The sequence below is a fragment of the Nycticebus coucang genome, chromosome Y (genome assembly GCF_027406575.1).
Source record: "Nycticebus coucang isolate mNycCou1 chromosome Y, mNycCou1.pri, whole genome shotgun sequence".
NCBI classification, from domain to species: Eukaryota; Metazoa; Chordata; class Mammalia; order Primates; family Lorisidae; genus Nycticebus; species Nycticebus coucang.
Genome location: NC_069805.1, coordinates 28,937,017 through 28,964,260, shown reverse-complemented (window position 1 = coordinate 28,964,260; position 27,244 = coordinate 28,937,017). Strand labels below are relative to the sequence as shown.

The window sequence follows — 27,244 nt, the reverse complement described above, 5'->3', positions numbered from 1 at the left end:
AACCATGCTCAGGGAAACCCACCATGTCGTATGGGCAGTTAGCACAGAGGGTGACAGAAGGTCTGTATCTGAAAACAATAATTTTTATAAGTAAAAGCAATGAACAGCATAGTAATCCCTTATTTTTCCAGTTGTGCTTGGGACACTGTAATTTTTCTGATGAGCAAGTCATCAAAAGCATTATTGTTACTGTAAAAAATAGGAAGTCATATTCAGTTGCCCTCTCCAATATGTTTGGCTCAGCGCCTATAGCACAGTGGTTATGGCATCAGCCACAGACGCCAGGGCTGGTGGATTCGAGCCCGGACCTGGCCAGCTAAACAGTGACATCTGCAGCCAAAAAATACCCGGCATTGTGGCGGTTGCCTATAGTCCCAGCTACTTGGGAGGCTGAGGCAAGAGAATGGTTTAAGTCCAAGAGTTTAGGGCTTTAAGGTTATTATGAGCTGTGACACTGCACCACTCTGCCCAGGGCATCATAGTGAGAATCTGTCTCCAAAAAAAAAGGAAGGCCTTGATGCCAAAACATGACCAAACAATCAGTGAACTCTTGGTTTAGGGCTGTGTTCTTTTTTTACCCCATGAAAAGCTAGGCAGGAGCCTGGAACTGAGCATTATTTTCTTCACCACCTCTAACTAATATTACCTTTATCTCTCATTGACATGTGCTGTTTTTCCTTTTTACTGTTCATATAAGTTAGGCTAGAATAATTTAAGTATATAAATAATCCTCCGTCTGAAGTTTCGCAAGGTAAAATAAATCCTCCACTAATTACATAGAAAGTAAAAATAAATGTTCTATCTAAACATCAAATATCAAAATAAAAATCAATGTAGATCAGCAATTTAAAATGGCAAATCCTCTAGGATTAGAAAATTGAACTAAAAAGAAGGCAAGTCATCCATTTAAGAGAACAAATCACCAAGCTGCATGGTGACCGATGGGGTGTGCGAGGGAAATAATTTTCTGAAAGTAGAAAGTATGAGCAGGGGCGCTACTTAGACTGGATCACAGAGGAAGGGAGGCCTACTGAGGAAGAAGCAAGTCAGCTGAGAAGGAGGCAGCCAGTGGAACGGCCGGAGTTTCTAAAGCATTGTAGGAAGCAGAGGTGGCAGGACTAAGGGAACAAGTGAGGGAGAGCTGAGTGCTTAAAGGATGCAGAGTCAGCATTTTGTCAGCTTTTAATTTGACATTCCTACAAATTTTAATATGTTACATTTGAACCTGTATTAAGTCTTTTTTATTATTTCAGAATATTACAGGGGTACACATGTTTTAGTTACATAATTTGCTTTTATACATTTTAAGTCAAAGTTGTAAGTGTGCCCTTCACCCAGAATGTGTGCATTAGACCAGTTCGGTTGAATTTACTCAATGTCTTTTTCCTCTCCCTCCTACCTGATTTCTATTTAGTTCGAGATGTGCACATAACTATCGATCTACTAGTTGCAATATAGTGTGAAGTATCTGTGTTGTTTTTCCCAATGTTGTGATATACCACGTGGAATGGCCTCCAGTTCTTCCCAGGTTGTTAAAAAACATAGATGATCACCATTTTTTTAATGAATGATCACTACTCTATAGTACACATATATCATATTTTATTTATCCACTGATAAATTGATAGGCACTTGGGTTGTTTTGACATCTTTCCAGTTGTGAACTGTGGTGGTATAAACATTCAGGTTGCAAGTGTCCTTTTGAAGAACTTGCAGCCAAATCTGGCTGTTAGTGCTTGTTTATGGGCATGTCTCTGAGACTGCATAGAATGGGTCCTGACAATGTGTGGGAGAAAGGGGCTGGGGTTGAGTTGCCTTTGGGTTGCTCTTGGCAGTGACATGTGTGGGAAGGGCAGGGACAGAGTCTTTTTGCAGGAGTAGAAATAGATGCCCACCCTGGGCAGAAGGTCCATGTTCTGGAGTCAAGCAGATCACCTAGAACCCTGTGGATTTCACAGTCTGGGCTGGAGAAATCTGTGTGTGTGGAAAGAAACAGAACAAAACCTGAAGAATTGAAGACCTCTGAGGAGGACTAAGGCCCAAGTTAGGTAGAGAAGCAATATGGCACCTGCCATTCCCTTTTGAGTCTCTGGGGGCAGAAAGTGCTCTCTGTGGGTTGGGAGGCCCATGACCTGTCCAAAAGCAGTTCCCAGCTCACTGGTGGCAGCAGCCTGTGTGCTCATGTGGGAAGAAAGTCTTTCCAGCAGGTACAGAGCCCATGAACTGCCAGAGATGTGGGGGAAAGAGAAGAAATTGCTCTCTTTACCCTTCTCACTGTACACTAGGATGTCTTCCTCCTTTGTGTTCTACTCTGAAACTTTGTCATGGAATCATCTATAGGTTCTGATGCTTTTCTATAGAAATTATACCCAGTCTGTATTGATTCTTTCTTTTTCATCTAAAATACTTTCTCAGATGATCCAGCATTAGTGTATCTGGTCAGCCATCTTGTCTCTCTCTTTATGGCGGTGGTTCTCAACCTTCCTAAAGGCCACGTTATTACAAATTGAACAAAGGGGTCATGACACAAATGTTGAGAACCGCTGTGTATGGCATAATTTTTCGTTATCCAAAGATTCCTGAGTGTTTCTAATAGGTGCTTTGAAATCATAACCATAAGCTACGGCGTTAATCATGGCCGTACACATAATTTCCAAAGGAAAATTATTAAAATATTATTAAAGTTAAAAAGAAAACTTCTGAAAATTTGTTAAGGGATGGTGAGTTCTTGAAAGGTGAAGTTGAACTAGAAAAGGGAAGAATGGTTCCCGTTCAGAAATGTATCCAAGGACCTTGTTGGGCATGATGGTAATGAGGGATGAAGAAGAGGCCTAGAAAATGTCCAGGTCCCTGGCCTAAGAAAATACTTCAGTGGAAAGATGAGAGTAGCTTCCCTATGGTGTCATCGAGTAGGAGAGATGAAGAGAGACCACACGAGTGCCAGGGATGCTGGGCGGGGGAGGTGGCTATATATTAGATTTACTGTCCATTGTATTGAGGCATGGAAGACAGAGATTTAAACAATAAAAAATATTAAACATGAACATAGTTAAATTCCTCAAATTCACCTTGGTTTTCTTATCTTTTGAATGGTGTTCACATTAATAATGGCCTTATGGATTAATTTTAATATTTATTGAAGGGAATCATTTTAATAATTATATGACTATTCGTTGCAATAGATCGATTCAGAAGTAAATCCAGGCAAGATCAAAGCAACTCCAAAGAATTGTACTCTACAATTGTAATTCTGAAGTTTTGCCCAGATTGTGGTATTTCAGCTGATATTACAGACCCTCCCACTGTCCATCTCCATGATCAGGGTATATCCTTTAGAAATCTGTGATTCGAGACCCTTATGTAGTTCAGTTGGTTACAATGATGAGTACTTTCAGACTTTGGTAAAAATCTAAAACTTAAGTTGCTTTTATATAGTGGCATTTTGAGAACTCAGTCAGTATTTCCATTCCTGTTAATTGTTTACATGCTGTCTGTTGATCTGTTTAACAGGGATTTCCATAAAATGTTAACATTTATATTTTCTAAAGTAATTGAAAATTTCCCATTCTTTACTAGATGAAATCCGTCCTTTGGACAAGTCCTATGAAGGATGTTCCTGTCTGTCCTGGAGAGATAATATCAAATGGCCCTGGTGTCCTCATCATTGCCATTGCATGACACAAGGCGGGCAGAAAGACACCGAGAAGACTAAAGTCCTGCACTAATTGAAAGGTACAGAACATGAGTACGATATGTGGTTTTAAATGTTTGCCTAGACTCAAGGTTATCTGTGGCATTTTCTGTTTCAGAAATCAAATATTCAAAATTAGCCATTGTATTTTCTCTAACTGATAAAATTTTCCCACTTTCAAATATGTGTAGGCTCTTGCTGGCTTTCACTGTGGTCTCTAACCTTTTTAGCAAGATATTTTCATGCAAATTGTTATTAATGGAAATAAGTAATTTACTGGACTTTTCAACTGTCTTCATAATCATCTGGCAAGATTCCTAAATTATGAAAGCTAAAATGATTCAAAATGTAGATTTGGTTTGTTACAAGTACATTTTACAGTGGACCCTATGACTTGGTGATTTGAATTATGTTGACTTCAATTTTCAACAAGAACAAAGATGTTCTTTATGAAAAATTTTAAACTATAACTGATCAAGTCATCCTTAAGGAAATGTAACTGTTTTGTGAAGAGTGAGTAGAAGAAGGTGTGTTGCCATTGGCTTTATTTTGTGCATACACCATAGTGAATGGACAAGTACCCTATAAAGTATTTTTCAAATACCTCTAAAATCACTGGAATATTGATTTGAAGAGTCTTGGATTTCTTCAGATCTCTTTCCCGTGTCTGCACAAAGTAATTTTTATTTTTAAACATAACATGGGAAGTAAGCATACTCACACACACACAAAAAAACAAAACAAAACAAATGAAATCAGCCTGTGCATTTATAATGTTTTCTAATACTAACTTTGAAAATTTTAAAGACATGCATCATGAATTTATAGTGAACCTGCCAGATAAAGTAGCTGCCAGTGCCCGAGGAATCTTGTACCAGTAGCCCCTAGTATGCAGCATGGAGGCGGTCTCAAGGACCATGTGGACCTTGGCTCATGCCACAAGTACAAGTGATTCATATAGCCTGAGACATGAAATTGTTTGCATTTCATTGTAAAAGAATTTTTGGCTATCATCTTGAAATATTATTTGTTTAAGAATTAGATTTGAAAACAATAGAAATTCTGTCCAATAAGGTGGTATCCTTCAACTTCTGAGACACTGTCAGAAACATGTTTTTGTAATCATTCCAACAGGCACCCAGTAGAGTAACTCCTTACATCTGAAACAGAAGAGCACAGCGTATCATGAAGTATCTTTTTCACTTTGCCTACTTAATTTAAAGCACCTCCACCTTATATTAGGTCTTCTACTGCCATCATATGAGAATTGAGTGCATTGGATTCTTGCTTCCCCATTCTTGTGAGGCTTTACTAAGAAGAATGTGTTCCAACTCAATCCAGGTTAATACAAAAGATTAATACAAAAATTAATTAATACAAAAGAATACTATGGCTGCATAATATTCCATGGTATACATATACCACAGCTTCTTAATCCATTCCTGTGTTGTTGGGCATTTAGGTTGTTTGCAAATGTTGGTGATTGTAAATTGAGCTGCAGTGAACAGTCTAGTGCAAATGTCTTTATGATAAAAGGATGTTTTTTCTTCTGGGTACATGCCTAGTAATGGGATTGCAGGATCAACTGGGAGGTCTAGTTTGAGTTCTTTGAGGATTCTCCATACTATTTTCCACAAAGGTTGTATTAGTTTGCAGTAACAACAGCAGTGTAAAAGTGTTTCCTTCTCTCCACATCCACACCAACATCTGCAGCTTTGAGACTTTGTGATGTGGGCCATTCTCACTGGGGTTAGGTGATGTCTCAGGGTGGTTTTGATTTATATTTCTCTGATGATCAGGGATGATGAGCATTTTTTTCAAATGTTAGGCATCTGTCATCATCAGAGAAGGTTCCGTTCATATCTCTTGCCCAGTGGTAGATGGGATTGCTTATTTTGTGTTGATTGAGTTCTCTGTAGATTCTAGTTATCAACCCTTTGTCAGATACATACGTTACAAATATCTTTTCCTGTTCTGAAGGTTGTCTTTTTGTTTTGTTGTTGCAATGATGGCTGACGTCTTTGTCCAAAAAATCATTCCCCAGTCCAACATCGTCAAGAGTTTTCCCCACAGTTCCTTCCAAGATTTTTATCATTTAGTGTCTTATATTTAAGTCTCTTTTCCATCTTGCATCAATTTTTGTAAGTGGTGAAAGTTGTGCATTGAGTTTCAGTCTTTTACATGTGTTTATCTAGTTGTGCCAGCACCATTTGTTGTAAAGTAAGTTTTTAAAGATCAAGATCTATTTCTTTCAATTTTTGTATATTGCTGGATTCCTACAATAATTCTAAAGGGAGTTTAATTTTAGCTTTTCCTTACAAATTTATGACTCATTAAAAAATGAAATGTTTACCTGATAAAAGCAGATTCAAAGAACTAAAGTAACAGTCAGAGAATATATCCCTCCACATTGTTCTCCCTGTAGGTTTTCAGGTCCTGGTAATATCAGGGGTTTATTTTCTATGACATCATCTAGGCTGGGGAAATGGAAGCTGTGTTCAACAATGCTGCACATTCACTGAGCAGAGAAGCACAGATACCACCTTTCAAAGAACAGGAACAGGCAGGAGGACTGAATGTCTCATGTAACTGCCAAATCCAATTTGATCAGTAGTTTTATCCATTTCCCCTCAGCATCCACCACTTTCCTTTTCATAGTTGCTATCCTGTAAAAAGGGTTTGTGTTTTCTTCCTTGATTTTTTTTCCTTGCTTACAATCAAGCAAATGTACGTAGAGGAATGTAAAAGTGTCTCCCAAGAAGTCTTTTAATTTTCTTTTTGCTTCTTTCCTAAGTGTATGGCCTCATATAGGCAACCTCTATAACCAACCTCTGATTTTCATACAGTAAGCTTTGGTATTCCGTGAGGCATAAGTTGATCAACCAATGATACCCTTGGTGTTCATAACAGTGACCATTTCATATGGTACTTGGACTCTTAAGTTTTGTCCCAAAGTGAATTTATCCGCCTCCAGCAGTAGTATGGCAGGGGCTACATGTGTTCTTAGGTATGGAGGCCATCTTTTCGGGCGCTTGGCAAGTTGCTTAGAGAGATAAGCAACTGGTCTTGCCAAGGATAATACATTTGGGTTGAGCACTTCCTCAGCTGTTCTATTCCTCTCTGATACGTATATTTTAAAAGGGTTTGGCCAGGTCAGGGAGGCCTGGCACCAGGACTGTTCATAGTTCTTCCTTTAGCAGCTCAGAGGCTTTTGATTGGCTGATTTTTACTCAACTGGCCCTTTCTCTCCTCCCTTACTAATTGCATATAATGGTTGGCCAGTTTGTATGTTTCATTTAGTCTTTCACAGAAATTCTCAGGGCTTTCATCTGGCTTCTGCTTGACCTCAGCCACCTTGCATATGTTTGCGGCTCTCTGGGTTTCTTATACTGACAAGGCCATAGTCAAGGTTGGGTTGAGTGTAAGAGAATGAAACCATTTAGCAGTTAACTACAAATATCGGCAAGTTCTGGATTTCAAGGCTAAGATTCACCTGGAAATTCACAGTGAGAACATTAGTATTCTTATCTACAGACTTAGCACAGTTTTTAAGATAATACCTAGGTTTAAGAATTCCTATGGAACTGATCCAAAGTTCTGGACAATTCAAGTGAATATTCTTGCACATCAGTTGAATATTGGGCCATGTATGAGGCCATGTTACATTCACATAATTTACTGGGAAATTCTCATTCAAGTTCCAGTTTTTTTTTTTTTTTCTCAAGGTATCTATATAGACAAAAGAGATAACGTTTGATACTACACAGTTGTTTTCAGTGTGGCCAACAGGTGATCTTTGTTGACACTTAAGTCTTCAGAGTAAATATAATTACTGTATATAGCTTTATATTCTTTGGCCCATATCTTAGTCCCATTTAACACATCAGTTTAGTAAAACAGCTATGTCTCTTTTTATGAGCTGGCATTGCAGACAAGGCTGGAATCTAATACAGGTGGGGTACAGTTTCTTTTTACTTTGAACTACTTTTCTCTTTCTAATTTCTCACTTTACTAAAAACAAATGATAGCAGAACTAATTCAATTGCCAAAATAAGCTGTACTTTCAGGATACTGGGTGTGATCATTGGCATAAAGTGCATGAAGAATAATTGTCAGTTACCTAGGCCTTTCTTCCCTTTAAAATTGCCTTTGCTGGAACTTTTTATAAGGAATCTCAGGTTAGAGTTGAAAGCCTTCCATGAGCCCAGATTTCATATGTGCCATTACATACCTACATGTATTGGACAAATTCTTTGTCTTTTGAGATGCCCAAGCAAATTTTGGTTCCAAGACCTGTCAAAAAGTGACATTCTTTATTTAATACAGACCAGAAAATGTTACTGATGGGTATCTGGCCAGTTTTTTCAATGAACTTATCTTTTATTGGCCTTATAACATCAACTTTAATTCCTTAAGGCAGTCTGGACACCTCTGAAAATGCTATTCCAGTCAAAGCCTTGGTAAAATACCAGTGTTTTTATAATATCCTATAGAACCAAATATATTCTTATTGAACTTATGCAAATAATTGTATTGTCAGAAATTAGGAATACTTACAGATGGCTTTCAAATTCAAGAGAAATCAAGGAGAGAGGAAAAATAAATGTTTCACCTTCTGTCTATAAGTATATACATTTCTGAAGCTCAAAAGACAGAAAATGGTTTTCTTGACTTCTGGAAAACAGAACACAGAAAGAATCAGCAATGTTTAAAACAAAAAAACATAACAAAGCAGCTGAGTTCCATGTAACTGATTTTTGTTCCGTTTGAAGTTAGGTTAAGAACACTTACAGACAGGTTAGTTTTCTAATTAAAGTCTTAGAAGTTTGCCTTTAGCCCGATGCTATTTAATTATCAAAGACACCAAAAATTTGAATTGGAGAGAATTGCTTAGTCTTTTTTAATAATTTCTCTTGAAGGATAAACTTTAAACTCAGTCAGTTACGAAACATACTTTTTGTGATGAATTAAAATTATTAATGATAATATATATTAAGACAGACCAATATTTTATATATTGGAATATACATATAAATATAATCTATATAAAATTATTTCATAATTGACAATATTTTCTATACATTTTTGGTATATTGAGTAAGTTTAATATGTCTTTCTCAGATTTTCAGTGGTCTTGATATTTCAAAAAGAACAAATTTAGAGTTTTTATTTTGGAAGGTTTGTCAAATATTACAGGCTGAAAACATTTCTTTAACAAGATGACAAGTCAAAAGATTTTAAAGGCAGTACTGGATAGTCATCTGGATTATATGTAAATTCTTTCCAAAATAATCTTATGAACTTTCTGCAATCCTGCAGAGACAATTGAAAACATTCTAAATGTTCTAAATTTTCCTGCCTATTACTTTCTTAAATAATCATTCTGTTTTAGGAGAAAATTTACCAATTAAGATCCTTTTCTTACACAATGCGATTTTCCTTTCTGCCTATTTGTTTTTTACTCTCAAAAAAACTACTTATTAGAAAACAAGATCACAGTTTACTATGAAGCTATTTATTTACTTGGCTAAGCTAATAATTAGAAGATTTAGAAGGCAAGAATCTTATTCTTGAAAAAGACTCAGTTTCCCAAATAATTAAAATAATCAAATTATTATGTTTTACAAAGGAGAGACATTTTGTGGAATATAATATTGATACAGGATTTTCCCACTCAGGGCTAGACAGGGACGCCCCATTTTTTAGGCTCAGATGAGCTCAGAAATCACATTCCCATTTCTAGGCACAAACAGGCTGCACCCTGCAGACTACATCCTCTGAACTGAGCAAATCCAGGATTAAAGCAGCCTGAACAAAGAGTAAATATCCTAATCTCCTCCCTATGACAAAAACCTAATAACCTTGCCCCAGTGAAGGGACTGCATTCATTCATTTGTTAAAACACTCAATCAGTTTTAAAGGCATCTTCCCATCTAACAAGCCTGGCGAAAATTCTTTTAGTGTCAGTAGTAATCCTAGAAAAAGGACCCATTCAGGATTCCTCTGACTTGGGCCTCCTCCCCACGAACAGAAGCTCTGGCATAATTCACTCTGTCTGCCTGCCCCTCCCACCAACAAAATCAAAATTTATCATTCACCTGCGACCCATAGGCTCAACTCTTACTCCCTGAGACTAAGGATTCACTTAAGAAAGAAACTCCAGCAACAATACCATAACATAAGTATTCTTTCTGATGTTTTTTCATTGTTCCCTTAAGTCAAACACAGCCACGTAGTAAAGATGGCCATCAAGGACAGGATCTGCATCCAAAACAGAAAGCAGAAAACCTGGAACATCAAGTTTCTTTCAGAATAGCCAGTGGGAAAAGTTGGAGCAGGGAAGAAAGGAGCCATGTGGGCTAGGCTGTGCCCTGCAGTTGCTGGCCTAAGTAGGGGAATGAGCTCACCCAATTCAGAGATTTAAAATTAACAACACAAGCTCAAGGTCAAATCCAGCAAACTTAGAAATATTATAGAGGTAGCAGTTCTATAAACTTTGAACATTTTAACTTTAGTAACAGGTTTAAAACAAATTCTATCTTAAATGATACCACAATCACCTGAACATCAGGCATGGAAGTTATTCTTCTTTAAAGTTCTCAGTCTTCCCAGAGACATGTTGCAGTAGTCTCTCCACAAGCCCTTTTCCAAAATCTTTCAGCACAGTTCTTAACAGAGCAGCCTTTTTCCATGTGCTTCTCATCCCTTTCCCTCAGACAAACTGCAAACACTTTATATACAGGGATACAGACAGCAGCCAGCACACAGTTATTTTTCCTATGAAAAGGGGAAGGGGGCATGAACTCCTCATGCCTATTATTACCCATCTCAGTTAGTTTCCAAGCATTCACATGCACACAATTCCAACAGATTTCTTAACCTGGGTACCCTCGATTTCTTACACAAACTGTTACTTAGCCATAGAAGGTAAACCAACACTGTCCTAGGATTCGTGAGGGGAAATGGGGAACTCTACAGTTGGTGTCCAGTCTCAGTCACACCACACACACACCCACTCTCCTACACCTCTCAACAGTCCTGCCAGCAATCTAACATCCAGGGGTTGATCAGACACCTAATTCCATTAAAACAGTGGGGACCCTGGATTGATTCTTTGTTGTCTTAGACATTTCCCAGTGCAGATGTCAGTTTCTTCCAGCCAGTTGGTAGCTACCACGTGCATCTGAGCCTATTCTCTCCTTGAGTGGTCTCGCTTTGTTATACCCACTTCACATACACAAAGCCAGGGAAGGGGATTACAGACTAAAATCAATCACTGATAATGTAGGGGAACTGGTCAAGGTGACCTGGCTTCCCAGTGACCACTTGATGGACCACAGTCATAAGAGTTGGGTCAAGGGAGCCAGTAGAAGGCCACCCTACATTAAATCTGGGCCATTCAACTTCACAGAGGAGTCGGAGATGATTGTTAGTGTAGTGGACTCCATAGTCATTGGAGAAGCCAGCAGTGAAGTTTTTTAACATGCACTGGGGGGGTATGAGGGGTTCACTTTATTGAGTTCCCACAATTGTGAACCCAATCAAAAAGAATAGAAATCAGAACAGACACTAAGAATAGTCAGCACACTGATGACAATAATGACAAACAAACTCATGAACAAAGAACAAATCAAATGTGCCTCTGAGGCTGAGGCTCCCCACTGGCATCCTGCTGTTTTCAGAAACCTGGGACAGGTCTATCCAGCATGAGCCAACTCTCAGGAGCTTCTATCTCTCCCTCATGAGTCTCTCCCAGGCAGTATTCAGGAGTCCTTGTGCCTCCTTCTTGGGTGCCTGTCATTCTTCCTGTGCACTAACCTGGATCCCTGGGGCACTTAGCAGCATCCCGACAGCACTGGAGTCTCTGTGACTATTCTGTGGACTGTTCTTGGTAATGTAAGGTTGCTTCCTGAACACAAATAAACTACACTTAGAAAAAGAACACTTACCTCTTGAGTGGGAGTTTCAGACCCAGGATTTTGGTGGAATCCATCTGAGTTTCTTCAGAGTCCTCAATAGGATTTCAGGAAATCAAAGGCCCTGGAATGTCTCAGGGTGCACCTCACCTTAATTTCTGCCCTCTGCAGGGGGTGTCACAGGGATTTCAGACACTCCAGCTAGCGAGATCTCACTGGGGCCTCCAAATACTGTACCCAATGCAAGTGGAATTGTAGAGAAAAACCCAACACACTGTTTCAATTGAGTATCAGGTCCTTTATCAGCTGGATGACCAAGAAAGATTCACATCTGAAAATTCTCTGTACCTGCATGACAAAAGAAGAGAGTTTTTATACGTTTCTTTCAGTTGGGGTAGGGAAGAAAAGCAAGCCTTTGCCAGGTTAGATTAACAAGGTTGGGTGTTGGTTAGTTACCAGGGGAAATGAGGATAGGAATGTCGGTTTACAAGGATCTGCTGTAACTTTGGACTAATCCCCTGTCTCAGCAGGATATGTTTATTTAATAGCCCATATCTGCAAGCCTATGTGCTGAAGGGGGTGCTGAAGAGGATGGGGAAGAGAATGCAAATCAGGGTCTGTTTGCCTTTTCATTCCCTACTTTCTCCCTCCACCTTAACTGCTTCCTCATGGGGCAGGGATGGGTCTGCCCAATCTGACTATGAGTCCCCAAAGTCCACATTCTTTTCCCCATGGTGGCTCAGTGGCAGTATCATAGATCCCATCACTCCTGTACACATAAATACATCCATCCTTCCAAAAGGTTACAAGCTTTAGACACTCACATTTATTTTTAATCTTCTGTCCCCAAACTATTAAAGAAAAAAAAAGTAATGAATGGCCATTGTTAACTTAAAAAAAAAAATCACATAACAAAATGGATTTCCATTTTCTCCTGAGAAGTGAAAAGGTCTGGCAAGATCTTTCTGGATACAGCCACCTCAGTGCCAGGTCCTAGTGATAAGTGCTGCCTGGAATCCAAGTGGCATCTCTGCTGGGCTTCAGCAGCCAGGCATCTGTGGTGTTAGAGTTTCCAATCTCTGCTTTGTAGCACCCTTGTCTAAATACCAATGTCAGGAGGACTGCTTGATTTTTTGTGTGCTTTTTCTCTCAGCAGAGGAGTTGCCTGCCCGTACATAACCAGATAAATAAACTAGTGGGTGATCTCTACTGGTTCAATCATTTCCTGTTTTGCATTGGGTCACTTAAAATGAACACATTAACCCTTAATTGTAGTTTGTTTCATCATACAATTTTAAAATGGGAGGGGAGCCAATATTGTAACTTGGCTTTTGCCAAGGTTGTGCTGTGAACTGCCTCCTCCAAAATCACACGTGAGGTAGGAGCAGACCTATGAAACCAACAACACAAAATGCTTTCAGTAAATAAAAATCCAGTCCACTGAAAGCTGATACCCAAGGTTATTTGCAGATAATTTACTACCTGTGCACATCTTTCATGAAAACATTAATGTAGTTCTTGGAGCCCATATGGCTTGCAGTCATCTCACCAAAAACAGTATCAGAAGAGCAGTCACATTTATCAACATTCAGGGCCATTGTATTGTTTTAATGTCAGTCTATTATGTGTGAGAGGGAATGGCACATCTCTCCTTTCATAAAGAAATGAGACACTTTGGTCCATACCCGCAGTCTATATCCATACAGATGGGCATATTGGATAAATTTAAAATAGTTACTCTTTATCATGCCCAATTCTACAAATCAGTACTGTGAACAACAGACAATTATAAAATAAAAGGGGATGATGAGGAAGCATAAACTTTTCAATGTGCAGTCGTCGTGGAGCACTACAAATGTTAAATTTTGGGATAACTGGCCCAGATGCTAAGTCTGTCTTTTTTGGCATGTGTATGTGGGGTGGGGGACAGTAGAGGTGACCACCTAATACAGAAAGAGGCTGCTAAACTCTGCCTGTCCAGCCAGTCAGCCATCTGGATTAGTTTGCATTTCTAAGATACCGGGGATTTTGTTCAGGAGGCATCTAATCTACACAAATTGATCTGCTCTACCTGCCCCCTAAACTCCTCTGCAAACATGTTCTACCTTTTGTGACTCAGACTGTTAGAAGCAACCTCACTGACCCCAACCCCAGGTCATAAAACTCCTAGTAGCCAGCCAGTATATTCAGTCAAGCTATGAAAATCCTTCAAAATGATTTACTAAAATGAAAAGGAAAGAAGATCCAACATTACCAAAATGGGGAAAAATCATTCATGGGTGGGAGATTTTTTTTAATCCGATACTATCTGTTTGTTTTAAGAGGGATTGTGTGTCATTCAGCACTAACACCACCCTAAATGTAAGTCCCATTATTATGATCCTCCCCTTTTTCAGGTGCGAAAACTGAGGAGGAAAGACAGTGAGTAATGTGCCCAGGTGAAGCAGGAACTGGGGAAGCTGTTGTTTGGAACCAGGTGTTGTGGCTCCAGTTGCCGCCTCTCTGAACTACCAAAGAAGCCCATGATCCCGCTTTACAGCTGAAACCTAAAGGCCGAGATTTAGCTCCAAGGGATCAAACAGGAAAATGTACATGATCATTAATAAACAACCAAAAGACAATTTACTTTGCAAATTCAAATATTTCTTTTCTGAATCTCAAAATAGACACAGCACTAAACAGAGACAGAGACATTAGACATGAATGAGATGTAGATGAGCCTCCATTACCAACTTCATTGTGAGGGTTGATCATCTGGGACCAAGTTTGGGACTGGCCCTCTGCTTTGCAGGGAGAATCTTTTCTCCCCAAATGTAGTCCTCTAGCACACTAGTCCAATCTTTCTGCTAATTCTTTCCACCCACTGAATATGTAGCAAACATCCTGCACTCAGTTTGTGGTTGGAAAATAAATCCCTGTAGTTTATTTAGTGACGAGGTCTCAAGGATGTCCATTATGATTTTATAAATTGTAACTTGTTTTCCAGACTTCCTTAACCTGAAGTCAATTAAGATACTGTTTACACACACAGTTTCGCTAAAATTGGGGATGGGGACATGTTACAGGAAGGAAAGAGGGAGCCTCATTTGCTTTCAAAGAACCAGTAGGTTATTTTATTTTTTAAATACATGCGAAACAAAAAGCCACACTGAAAGTTTCACTTTCTAGTATCTAGAAATAAAACCCAATTCTGTTCCTTAAAGCCCTGAATAAAAAAGCATGTCAGCCTTTCTTTTTTGTTTTCTATTTCTTTTTCCTTTCACCATCACTATTAGTACCCGGCTGTCTCACTTGCTAAGAGCTTTTGCACACACTCTTCTGCATGATGCACAGGGATGCAGCCTCAGGAAGTCTGATCCTGGTCACTGATGGTCACTACAAACACACAAGTGTATCCATGTACCTGACCAAGGCCTAGGCTGTCCTTTTTTTTTTTCCTATCTGACAGCCATATTGTTGCAGCATTGACCACAACCAATCAGAAATGTTACCCACATGGTTAAACTCTCTAAACTCCTCCCCCTCACCCCTATCAAAGAAGTTTAGAAAACTGGAATGGGTAAAGAGAAATGAGCATCCCTCCAAAAAAAAAAAAAAGCCTTTTTTTGGCTGGGTAAGGTCTATCACATCACCTCTCTCTGCAAACATAGACAAGTTTTCAGCATACTATGCGTCATGGATAAATATTTCAAAACAACAGGTTAATGTCATTTCCAGCATTAGCTTGAAGACCCAAATTCCTTCAAACACATTCAAATGATTGAACTTGCTAGGCTGCCACCATTGTGGATTCCCAGGAGCAAGGAGAGCACCTGGTTCTCAGCTTGGGAGACAGCTCCTGTTCCAGCACTTAACAGCTGCATGCTCTTGAGCAAGCTCCTAATTGCCAAGACTTCAGTTTTCTCATCTGTCAAAGGTACTAATGCTTGCATATTTCTCAGAAACAGAGGCCAGGTCCAACAGACCAACACCGTTATCTGTGGCTATGGCCATGATGTTGGCTGCTAATTCAGCATTCAAGGACAAACACCTCCTCACAGTGGATGAGGACGGTAAACACCCTTTTGATGCCCTGTCCTATACATGGCAAAAGGCTCCTGGCATAGTGAGATTTGAAATTCATCAAAGTGTGGATTTCACTGGCTTCTAAAAACCTTTATGTGGGAATATGGCAATGTGTAATTTATTTCAATTAAATTTTGTTTCACATACTCTTTTGCAAGTCAGGAATATGTGTCAGATTTTTCAAAAATGGGAGAAAATAAAGAATGGAAAGAAGTTGCAGGGTCTGATCATTGCATTTTAAGCAGCCCAGTGTTTGCATGGCCTGAGTGGAAGGCTATCTTTGGAATACTCAGCTCTGTGGAGTCCTCCTTGCCCACAGAATCACAGACTCTCAATTTCCTGGCTGAAGGGCCTATTTTTCTGCTTAAAGTGAAATCTCTCAATTCTCAAAAGTCAGTGGGAAGGACTGACTTCCTCTCCTTAGATGGGAAGGATCAGATAGACTACTCGAAATAAGTTTCACTAATCAAAACACATGACGTAATATAATTAGTATTTTACAATTAATGGAGAAAAGATGGAACTAAAGCCACCTGTCTCTGCAACTCTCAGTACATCTTATAATCAATCGATACATCCTCCTAAACTGGGGAAACACAACTTTGCCTCCAGTCCTCAGTTCATGGTGGGATCATGGGCAACCCCAAAACTTGGGAGTGTTCTAAGAGTTCCAATTATTATTTGATCCACTGACTGCCCAGGTTATGAGTAGGTGAGACCCATGGCTTGGGGATTTGAAAATGTGGCTTTTCCGCATTGGGTGGTCCTCAAGCTTCTTCCTCCTGGTTTTCTCAGCAGGGCACAAAAGGTCACACAGGCTCCTTTGTCTTCCTTCCACTCTACTTTTCTGGGACTGCCCTGCCTTTTTCCCTTTTCTTTTCATGGTCAATTATGAACAAATGACTTACAGAAAACACAGTGGAGTGACCCCGTCTTCGGGAAAGCCTCCTCTAGGACACAGTTAATGACTCTCAGAGTCCATATTGGCTAGGCTGACACCACTGTGGATTCCCGGGGTGCTATTGTTTCTCACACAGTGGAAATGCCATCGGGGAAGGGGGTGTACCCAGCGACTATAGGATGGAAAGGGACCTTGAAGACTTAGCCACTTCTGCTCCTGAGTAATTGGGAGCCATCAAACGAGAAAAGTTTGCAGGATTCTCCAGCCTCCTAAACCAGACAACAGGCTGGCTTTCCGGAATCCTAATGATGACAATAGGAGATAGAAGATGAAGGAAACCATTTAACACCACCAGCATCTACCAGGCACAGTGATGCCCTAAAACCTGCAAGGAAGAGGCCTTAGAATGCCCATACAGCTTCCACACTAGCATCCCAGTGAAAGCCAGCTAGAAATAACAATAAATCTGAAGGCATCATGTTATCAGAATTCAGATTATACTACAAGTCTATAGTGCTCAAAATAGCAAGGTACTGGCACAAAAACAGAGATTCAGATCTATGGAATAGATTAGAGAATCTAGAGAGGAACGCAGCCACATACGGCCAGATGATCTTGATAAGCCTAAGAAAAGGACCCACTAGGAAAAATAATTCTTGTTTAACCAATGATGCTGGGAGAACGTGTCAGCCACATGTGAAAGACTGAAAGTTGACCTGCACATCTCACCACTGAAAAACATTAATTCTCACTGGATAAAAGATTTAAATTTAAGACATAAAACAATAGAAATTCTAGAAGAGAGTGTGAGGAAAAGACACTTCTAGATATTGGCCTTGGGAAAAACTATATGAGGAATATACCCATGGCAAATCTAGCAACACTACAAATATATAAATGGGATTTGATCATGCTAAAAGTTTCTGTGTAGCTAAGGGTACCACAAACAAAGCAAACAGATAGCCTTAGGCATGGAAGAAAATTTCTCCTGTGATGAATCTGATAAAATCCTGATAACTAGAATTTACAGAGAACTCAAATTAATCACCACAAAAAAGAGCAAACAACCCCACTTCTATGTGGTCAAGAGACTTGAACAGAAACTTCTCTAAAGAAGACAGATGAATAGCTAACAAACACATGAAGAAATGCTCATCGTCTTTAATCATCAGGGCAATGAAAATCACAACCACTCAGGTGAGATATTACCTAACTCCAGTAAAATTAACCTACATCACAAACTGTCAAAACTGCAGATGCTGGTGTGGATGTGGAGAAAAGGAAACACTTTTACAGTGCTGGTGGGATTGCAAACTGATATAAACTCTATGGAGGTTCACATTGATCTCACAATCCCCTAATTAGGCATCTAAAAAATCATTTTACCACAAAGACATTTTCACCAGAGTGTTTACTGAAAACTAATTCATAATTGCCAAGTCATGGAAGCAGCCCAAACACTCAACCCATGAACAGATTAACAAATTGTGGTACATGCATACCATAGAATACTATTCAGCCATAAGAAGATAGAGACTTAACATCTTTTATGTTTACCTGGATGGACTGAAACATTCTTGACGTAAAGACTTACCATCTTTTATATTTACCTGGATGGAGGTACATTCCTCTTAGTAAAGTATCTCAAGAAAAAAAGTCCCATGTACTCAATAACAATATGAAAATAATACATAAACAATTACATCTTTATATAAATGACAAAAGAAAAATATAGTCTAGAAAGAGGGAGAAGTGAGGAAGGAAATGGGAGGGGGATGTGGGAAGGGCAGTTGATGGGAGGAGAGAAGGTATTTGGTGGATCCCACCTAAGTGCACAATGATAGAGTGTTTAGCAAGCCCCCTTGGTGAGGGGTTCCTCTATATCTTGAACTTTACCTTGGAAGTGAGAACAATATAACCTAAAAATTTGTGCCCTCATATGAAATTGAAATAAAAAATTTATTAAAAAAAAAAAAGAAAGAAAAGAATAGCGGGCTAGAGACACCAAAGAGGGACTCTTTGCACTTTATGCGAACAGCTGTTAGGCTGTGCTTTCTGCTGGGGACATCTGCATCCCCACAGCTCACATGCTCCCTCCAGGAAGTCCTCTCTGAGTCCTCAGCACAACAGGCTCCACCTCCCTTGCTGGCTCCACCCCAAGCTCAGTGCTGCCTCTTGGCTGCTTGTTACTCAAGCTTCTCAGCACCTGGCAGGGACCTAGCACACAGATCAGCCTAAAGCTTGGTAAATCAGGACCTTTTTGGGTTCCTTTCCTTCAGAAAAACCGAGTAATGACCCTCCTGGGCACTCACTTCCTTAAAGAGCCAGGATGGTCACCTGAGCCTCCAGACCTGCGAGTGTCTCCTTTACTCCACCTGACAGCATCCACCCCAGCCTTGTCCCATGTTTCCTGGCTTTCCCTGCCTCCCCTTAGTCTGAGTCTTTCCCAGTGGGTGAAGAAAGACCAGATGTTCAGGTGGCAGGAAGCCCACCCACCTGAGCATATAGCATGTAACTCCGATTCCTGACCTGGTCTGGGTGGAACTGGGCACCTAGAGCCAGACCCTTTTTGTCAGAAGGCCAGCAGCCCTGGCTGACCATAGCTCGTCAGCCAAACAGCTTGAGAGCCCAAAGCCTTTTGAAATTTCCCAAGAAGCCAGAAACATATTTTTATGTGAAATCCCTGGAGTTCTAAACATCAACCAGCAATTCCAGGCTTTCAGAGGCTCTGGGTGAGTCAAGCCAATCAAGTCTGCAGATTGTTAGCAGTGGACATACACCTGCCCTTGGCTTTCCTGCTGAGATTGCCTGCTACAGCCACTTCACAAGCCCAGGCATCTGGGCAGCCCCTTGGCAAGGGCTCAGCCTCCCCTATTCAGGGCGGGACTGTTTTTGCAGGAGCAACACTCATTCTGGGCACAAACACCTGGTGCCTCCAGCCCAAGGCTTTCCCGGTCTCCCTCCCCAGTTCCCCTGGTCTCTGCAGCAGCCAATAAAGACACTTCTGCCTGCTCCCTTTCTCTTCATCACCCTGGGCCTCACTCAGTAATCTAGCTGTGGCTGTGAAATCATTCTCTGTTCAGAGACATTTTTGGAGCAGTGGTTAAGGAGAAGAGCTATTGATAACCCACCCCGTGGATGTATTAATTTTCAAAAATAAAAAATAAGGCCAATGAATGGATAAAGACAGTCCTGAGCTTTTATTGAATGGCCATCTTGCAGTGGGATTTGAGGCCTGGGCAGTCACACCACCCTTTCTTCTGCATGGAAGAATAAATCATGTGTTCTTCCACCGGCTCTGTGCTTAAGAAGGTACAGCCACCCTACAACTATTTCCTGTGACTTGTTAAATATTTGGCATGCATTTCTCTTTACTTTTGAATAAATATTTAACTGATAGATGGCCAGAGAGCAAAAATCAGAAGTAAACCCCAAAGCAGTAAGGGTCTAAGGGTTTGAAGGAGCCCAGGGGGCTAACAAGGAGCTCTGAGGAATCCTGGAAGTTTCAGTAGTGGATGATGGCTCAGTCCTCTTGTCCCCTTTAGAGATTTTGCTGCTGAGAGGTCCAGTAGCAGAAGGTCCTGGGTGTTTACCTTTTACCCTGCATTTCACCAATGCCTGGTAATAAATAAGAACCATCCATTAGAAGAGACAAAATGCAGGTATCCAGTCCCTCAGCATTTGGACTTCACGATGTGTGGTAGCCTTCAGGGGGTGGTTCTCAGCATATATCTGATTTCTCTCGAGGCTCCCTGTCTGGCCCCAAGGTTCCAGCAACCAGGATAGTGACTCTGGAGGCTGCCAGCGCTGCCTACGATCTACAGTTTTGAAAGCACCTTCTGGTGTCTGTGCCTACAGCCAGAGTCAAAGGCTGAACTGTAAAATCTCTCCGTTCAGCTACACCAGGATCTGAGTCTCTTTGACCCTGCCAGGGACCCCGGCACATGCAAGCATGGGCGCGTGTGCGCACGCGCACGCACACACCCACAGGTTGCCACTCCTGCCCCAGGTGCTGAGCACCCCCCAGTTGTTGTCGTAAGTGGCTGAAACTTTGGGGGATGAAAGCCCCCTGGGAGGCTTCTGTAGGCCCTTAACAAAAACTTCCCCTTGCTTCTTCTGAGCGGTTGGTAATTATTTCTAGATGCTGTACATATGCTTTTTTGTGGATCATTTGCAGTCTGATTTCTCATCTCAAACACTCTTGAAATATTTTTCTTTTTAAATATAAAGCCACAATGGACACTCAAGCTTTTGACTTTCGCAACCACAGCAGGGAGAAGTGTCTAAACTCTGCTTCTCCTGCTTCCATGGAAGGACATTTGGGGAATCAGGGTGATGGCTGGGGGACTACCTGTGCCTGTCAGAGTGCTTCCCTCTGCTCCAGGGCCCTGAACCAAGAGGACATAGAGACCCCATTCCCTTTCTGAGAGCCTCTCCTCCATTTCCTGGGCAGAGTGTTCCTGGGGTTCACCAAATCTCCCCGGAATCAGAGGAGCCAGTTCACATCCAACACTCGGACTTGGCTTTTTCTTATGTGACAAGCACTTCAGGGGATTTTAAAAGGGTTTCTAGATTCCAGGGAAAATAAATTCACAAAAGAATCAGAGTCATTGGTTGTCTTCAGTTTGTAATAACATTTGATTCATAAAGTAGTGCAGTTATCTGTATCTGCAGCATCATAAAAGCAGAGCCAGATAGGGCCAAAGGGTCAGTGTGTTGCCTACTTCTCCTGTTCCCCTGGATCTCCTCTGCTACTGAGGCTTTGGGGCTTGGAGCTGTGGTGAGTGCCCTTGGCAAGGTACACTGTGCTACCCTGGGTGGCCCTGTGGCCACAGCCCCTTACGATGGCAGATGGTTGAGTGCAGCTGAATGTGGCCAGGGAGGTGGGTGACAAGGACCCTGTCCTTTCAGCCCGGGATGCACTCTGTAGGTGCACGACAAGACAACAGGGGATCTTTAGAAGTCAAGTCAATAGGACCAAATATGACAATTGCACACCAGTCACCCAGCTATTAAGATAAGATCTACTAAAGTAAACAAAATTTAGACATGAATGATCCAAAGGTAACCCATGCAGAGGCCTATGAAACCAAAAGCAAGTGCCAGTTGCCTGTTTCTTTGCACAGATCCAGCTGGCCTGGTCCCAGTGTGATCCAGGCAACCAACTGAGTATGAGCCAATGTTTACTCCAATTGGACTCTTATCCTTAATAAACCATTTCTAGAAACTTCAGAAATTTCTTCAACTGTAGAAAAGATTCAGGTCATTCTCCCACAAACAATGCCTCATTCTTAAAAACCATCCACCTTGGTCTCAAAAGGATCTTCTGTTTAAGTCCCATTAAAGGAGTTTCCTTGCAAAATACTCTTCAGAAATACAGTTAAAATCATACTAAAATAATTTTCATAAAATGTGTTTTAAGAAAAGACAAGCTTAATTCTCAAAGGCTCCATTATTGGAAAAAAAGTAATAATTGTACTGTTTCTAAATTGAAATAAAATTGCAAAGATGCAAATAACAACCTGTATCATCACGTATAAACCAGTCACAAATTTTAAATCAACTGTAAAAAGTATTTAAATCTACATGAATAATTTTATTAACTGATATGAAATCATATTTTCTGCTACCTTCATTTATTAACCACTTCTCCAATAGCAATGAAGTTATAGTGGATATTTGCAATACAGAGACGTTCCCATATAATGCTGCTGATCATGACAAGGGCGCCTTCTCCTTGGGGCGGTTCTCCTTGGAGAACCCCATCACTTTCTGGTATATGGTGCAGAGAATGGACTTGGAGTGAAAGCCACATGATTTACACACGCACAAATTTGCCATGGAGTCTCAATAAGCATGCCTAAGACTTTATGCACAAGGTTTTACATTCAGATTCTGCATAGTTAAAAGCAAGGGAATAATTATCTGGTAGCACCCAAAATAGCCTATGTCAAAAGACACTAAATGTCAAGGAATTTCTTGAAGCATTGGGAGTTTAAAAGCAGAAGACATTTCTGTGAACCCTCACTATTGAACACCCCTTTCATGGAGAGAAGTTCAGAGGGTTGTCATCTCTGTCGCTCTAAACATGCCTCCTTGGTAAAGAATAACTAGACCAAAAAGTCTACAAATATCTCATCTTCCTTTGGGGTACCAGGAGACACAGGAATTGGAGTATTCACTACTATTGCCTCTGAACATGAAGCAGAAACAGAAATCTCACGCAGAGAACACTGTAACTAAGGTTCTTTGAGTGTTCCCCAATTCCCTCTCTGAGCTTTCTGCTCACTGTCCTGCTGCGGGACAACAGAAATCTACTTTGGAGCACTAAGGCTCTAGGCTCATTGCATTTGAACACTTGAGTCAGCAAAATTGAGGGCAAACTTGTTTGTCTATTTACACAGAAGAAATGGAGAGGAGCTGTGCTAACCCTAATAAGCATCTCTATCCCAAAGTTTAAATGGCATATCCACACCCCTAGAGATAGGAGAAAACAATTCTAAGATTAGTAGTCATCATCCTATAGATAGCTACAGGAATCAAAGCCAAATAATATGAAGCCAGGTAGAGAAACTGAGCTTTGTACTGTTGTCTGGGCCTCCCAGCCTCCTTCAGCTGCCTAAGTCTCTCATGGAAACTGAGGTTGAGGAAAAGGTGGGAAGGTGGGCAGTGCAGTCCAGCCTGATACCCAATGACCTGCTCAATCGGCCTGGTCTCATTCTCCTCCTTGACTGCAGGCATGTCTGGAGGGACCATGTCTGAGCTGCCCTGCCGTGTCTACTTGGTCCTCATGTCTAAATGCCAAAAGCCACCCACTGGAAATGCCTATATGACCACCTCACACGCTACTACAGGCTTTCCTTGACTTCCCAAGGCTACAGAGACGAGCCTTCCCCAAAATGGGAAGTGTCTTGGAGTTCATGTCTAGGGTTCAAGTTGGCCTCCTCCAAGATGGGTGGTGATTTGTCTGGCAAAGGGACTGTCCTCATCTCTAATGTGGGGTAACTCCTGGAGTCCACCAAAGCTCCAGCTGCCCACTGGGCTTGACAGCACACACATTGCTAGCCTCTTTCCCTTCCTGAGAATAAGTTATTGATCACATCAGGTCAACCTGAATCCTTAACTCCAGTTCTGCTTCCCAAGAATTCACCATGAGAGCAGGACAAGCAGAATTCCATCAAAGGAGATGCCTTCACCTGACATGATCCGTGCCTGATTTTGCCTAACACACAGCACAACTGCACCCTCTCCAGCTTCAAGTGGTTCATGGTGCGTTGTGTTTGGTGCATGGCACAAGGCTCTTGGTGCCAGCAGAGAGCTCTGTTTACAGGACACTGAGTGATGCCCTGCCAGCAGTCCCTGTCCACCTGGGCCCCTATGAAACTGCTGCTTCAATGCTGCCACCCTGCCTCCTCCACATAAATGTTTCAAGAGTTGACTCATCTCTGAAACACACTATCTGCCTCCTGGAGACGTTGTGTGACCTTGCACATCATTTTGCCCCTAAAGTTAATTTCCGTGATGGATGCAATATATTCAAACTTGTGAATCTGTCTGAAGGACTCAAATGATGAATTATTGACAGCTGATGGAACCCAAGTGCAGAGATTAAGAGAGTTTTCTTATCTTATTCCATCTAAATGTTGGAATGTTAGTATTGATCAAAATATAATGTGCTACAGAACCCAACATAAATCTAAACTGTTAGATTAACACAAGCATTCAAGTAACGTAAAATGGCAATGTAGGAGAAAAGGGCTGTGTGTTGGTCACTGGGAGTATTTTAGCCATCAAGATGGGGAACCTGAAATTGGGGTGTGTGCTTGAGTGGGTGTTGGCCACACCGGTGTGTGTGTGTGTGTGTGTGTGTGTGTGTGCGCGTGCGCATGCGTGAGGATGGAGGTATACTCCGGAGAAAGGAGGCAGCACTGAGGGCACCAAGGCTTCAGCCAAATGAGGAAAGACTTGCTGTGGCTTCTCGGTTTGACTCTAATTTGCCATCATTTTCATTTTAAACTTGCGGGATGAGCAGGGCAATGGAGCTGTGTTGGTGGTGGCGATGCCGGTGTCCTGTCAGATGTGAAGACTAAGACCTGAGTCAGCTCCTAAAAGACAAAGAGAACACTTTTTGTGGATTCAGGACCCCACTGTCGGGCATCTGCAATTGTCCCGGCTAGAAGAGAGCAGATAGCTGAAACTGAGCAGGGGTCTGGGAAGAGAAGACCAAACAGAAACATGACGAAAGGAAGGTAATGTCACAATGTCATGCATGCCAGGTGAAAGACCCCAGCTTCCTTGGGTCTGACCTATATGGTTCCCATGCGGGTCCCCAGAAGGACTGAGGAAGCTACTGTGAGATTCCTGTGGACCTGTCTCATATCCCCAACCTCCCTTCTGCACCCTGTGATATTCTACCCCCCCAAAAATTGGCTACGCCCAAATCTTTTTCTCAGGATCTGATTCTAGAGGAATCCAGGAACTAAAATCTAAAGTCACAGAACTCATAAGTGGAAGAAAGTAGAGGTAAGTGGTGTGTGTGTGTTTAAACCAGAGCTTCTCATCAGCCTCTCACGTTCTTATTAACAGATTTTTGAGCTAGGAATGGACAGAAACCAGATTAAAACATCATTATAAACAAGGAGGAAGTTTGGAAGCTGAGCTTTCAGATTTGACCTTGTTTTCTGTATGGATCGAAAAATTCACTTTTCTGTAGAAGTAATAGCCGTGTTTAATGTGACGCCAGGCTAAGGTCTCAAAACGCTTGTTGAATCTAGTTTGTGTTCATCAATTTACTAGTTCATGTGCATGTATTATTACATAAGATTTTGCACTTCAACACACCAGCTTGCAAATGCCCAGGACACAGAGGGTGGAGGAAGCCCTGGGGATGACCTGAGTTTCTACATTAAGAGCACAGTCTGGGGTTTCCCAACACACAGGAACTGCCAGAAAAGGACGCACCTTTTGGTAATCACTTGTCAGAAGTTCTGAGTCACAGAACAAAAAGGGAAGTTAATTCCTCTGTCCTGGTTTAGTTTCTCTGGCCAAGTAATCTATTATATTTTTCTTGTGGAGAAAAAATGAACCCTAGGCTAAGAATGAGGTGACCAAGTGAATAGCTGCATGACCCTAGAGCAGCGGTTCTCAACCTACAATTTGTTACAATGAAAATAAATCGTGCATATCAGATATCTACATTAAGATTCACAACAGGAGCAAAATTACAGTTACGAAGTAGCAACAAAAATAATTTTATGGTTCGGGGTCACCACAACATGAGGAACTGTATTTAAGGGTTGTAGCATTAGGAAGTTTGAGAACTACAAAGCCTTGGCTGGATGGGGGAGGTGTCCCACGGTGCTGAGAAGTACCCTTGGGACGCAAAATGCTGACTGGACCCATGAGAATCCCTGTGATGAGAGACCTTCTGGGGTGATTATTAGCAGGTCCACCTCCATCCTAGAGGCTCAGACCCTCCCAGCAGCCCTTCTAATGACATCGGGCCCAGACAAATGCTCTGGGGAAGCTCACCCAGTGAGGGTCTTGAAAACTGCCAGGGTTGGAAGAATGCATTTTGGAATTGAGACCCATCGAGCTGATGCCATTTGTTCAACACTGCAGCAAATGGTTACCATTATTTTTAACATCCCTTCTTGAGACACCGCATGTGCTACACACATGAATTAGGCACATCCGAAGGTTGCTGTGAACTGCCCACCTCCTGCTACCTCTGGGTGCTGAAAAGAGCCACCTCTCTCCAGGCTGAGTCCAGGCCCCTGCAGTGCTTGGGGTCTCCATTCTGCCCTTTCCTTTTCTGCTCCAATCACGGGTGCTCTGCCCTGTGAGCCCCAGAGCCACCTGGATGAGGCGGCCATCTTCATAGCATGGTCACTGTATTTCTCCAGCCCTGCTCCTTGTCCATGCCTCCACCCCTCCATACCCTCTGCATCCTCTCCAGCCTCTTGGAGCAGGGCAGCCTCCCTGAGGGATCAGAGAAATCTGCTCCCAGTTGTGAAGGCCACGTTTCTGTCACAGACACTTAATAACTTCCTCTAGGACTCAGACCAACCCCTTCCCCTAAAACAGGCCTGAACAGGTGTCATGGGGACACTGCCTAATGAATTGTAGTCACCCAGGTACTTGTCTGCCTACCCCACGGCCATCGGGCAGACAGTAATAAGGATTTTTCCATCCTTGCCCTGTTGGGATCTGTCATGGGCCTGGCATGCATGTGCACTAATTGAGCAAGTAAACAGATGATCGAATGTGAGGGTGAGTGGAAGGGAATGGTCTCAAGGGAGTCTGAGGCTGGAACCTAAGGATGGGCTGGATCGGATGGGGGAAGAATGTAGGATAGAACAGCAGGACAGTCTGGGCCCTGCAATGGGAAATTGTCCGTTCACCCCAGAGAATGAACTGTGCACCTTCTGTATGCTGGTGCTGTCTCAGCCTCCCTCGCAGAGACACAGCTAACAGGTGGACACTGCCTCTACTTACTCATGTGCTGCTGGCACCAAGTCCAGAAATGGCTCGTGTCTTTGGGGACATGGGACCAGATCAGCAGCGGTTGAAAATCCCTTCCCCAACAAAACCAAACAAAACTCTTTTTGAATCTTAGAGTGAAAAATCCATTAGCTGGTATCAGTCTCTTCAGAATCTCAGTTTCAAACC

At 41.7% G+C, this 27,244-nt stretch overlaps 1 protein-coding gene across 2 annotated transcripts in view; it reads left to right on the top strand.

Annotated features, from left to right (window-relative positions):
* LOC128578952 (protein 4.1-like) overlaps nt 1-27,244 on the top strand; it is a 128,074-nt gene that overhangs the window by 22,740 nt on the left and 78,090 nt on the right. Inside the window, exons 3-4 of one of the 2 annotated variants that reach the window (XM_053581290.1) lie at nt 3,577-3,732; nt 14,004-14,178. The exons of the other annotated variant lie outside the window; for it this stretch is intronic. Coding sequence (XP_053437265.1) covers nt 3,577-3,725 — 149 coding nt within the window. The 3' untranslated portion in view covers nt 3,726-3,732; nt 14,004-14,178. Of the gene's footprint in view, nt 1-3,576; nt 3,733-14,003; nt 14,179-27,244 lie in introns of those variants that run through there. 2 annotated transcript variants of the gene reach the window in all.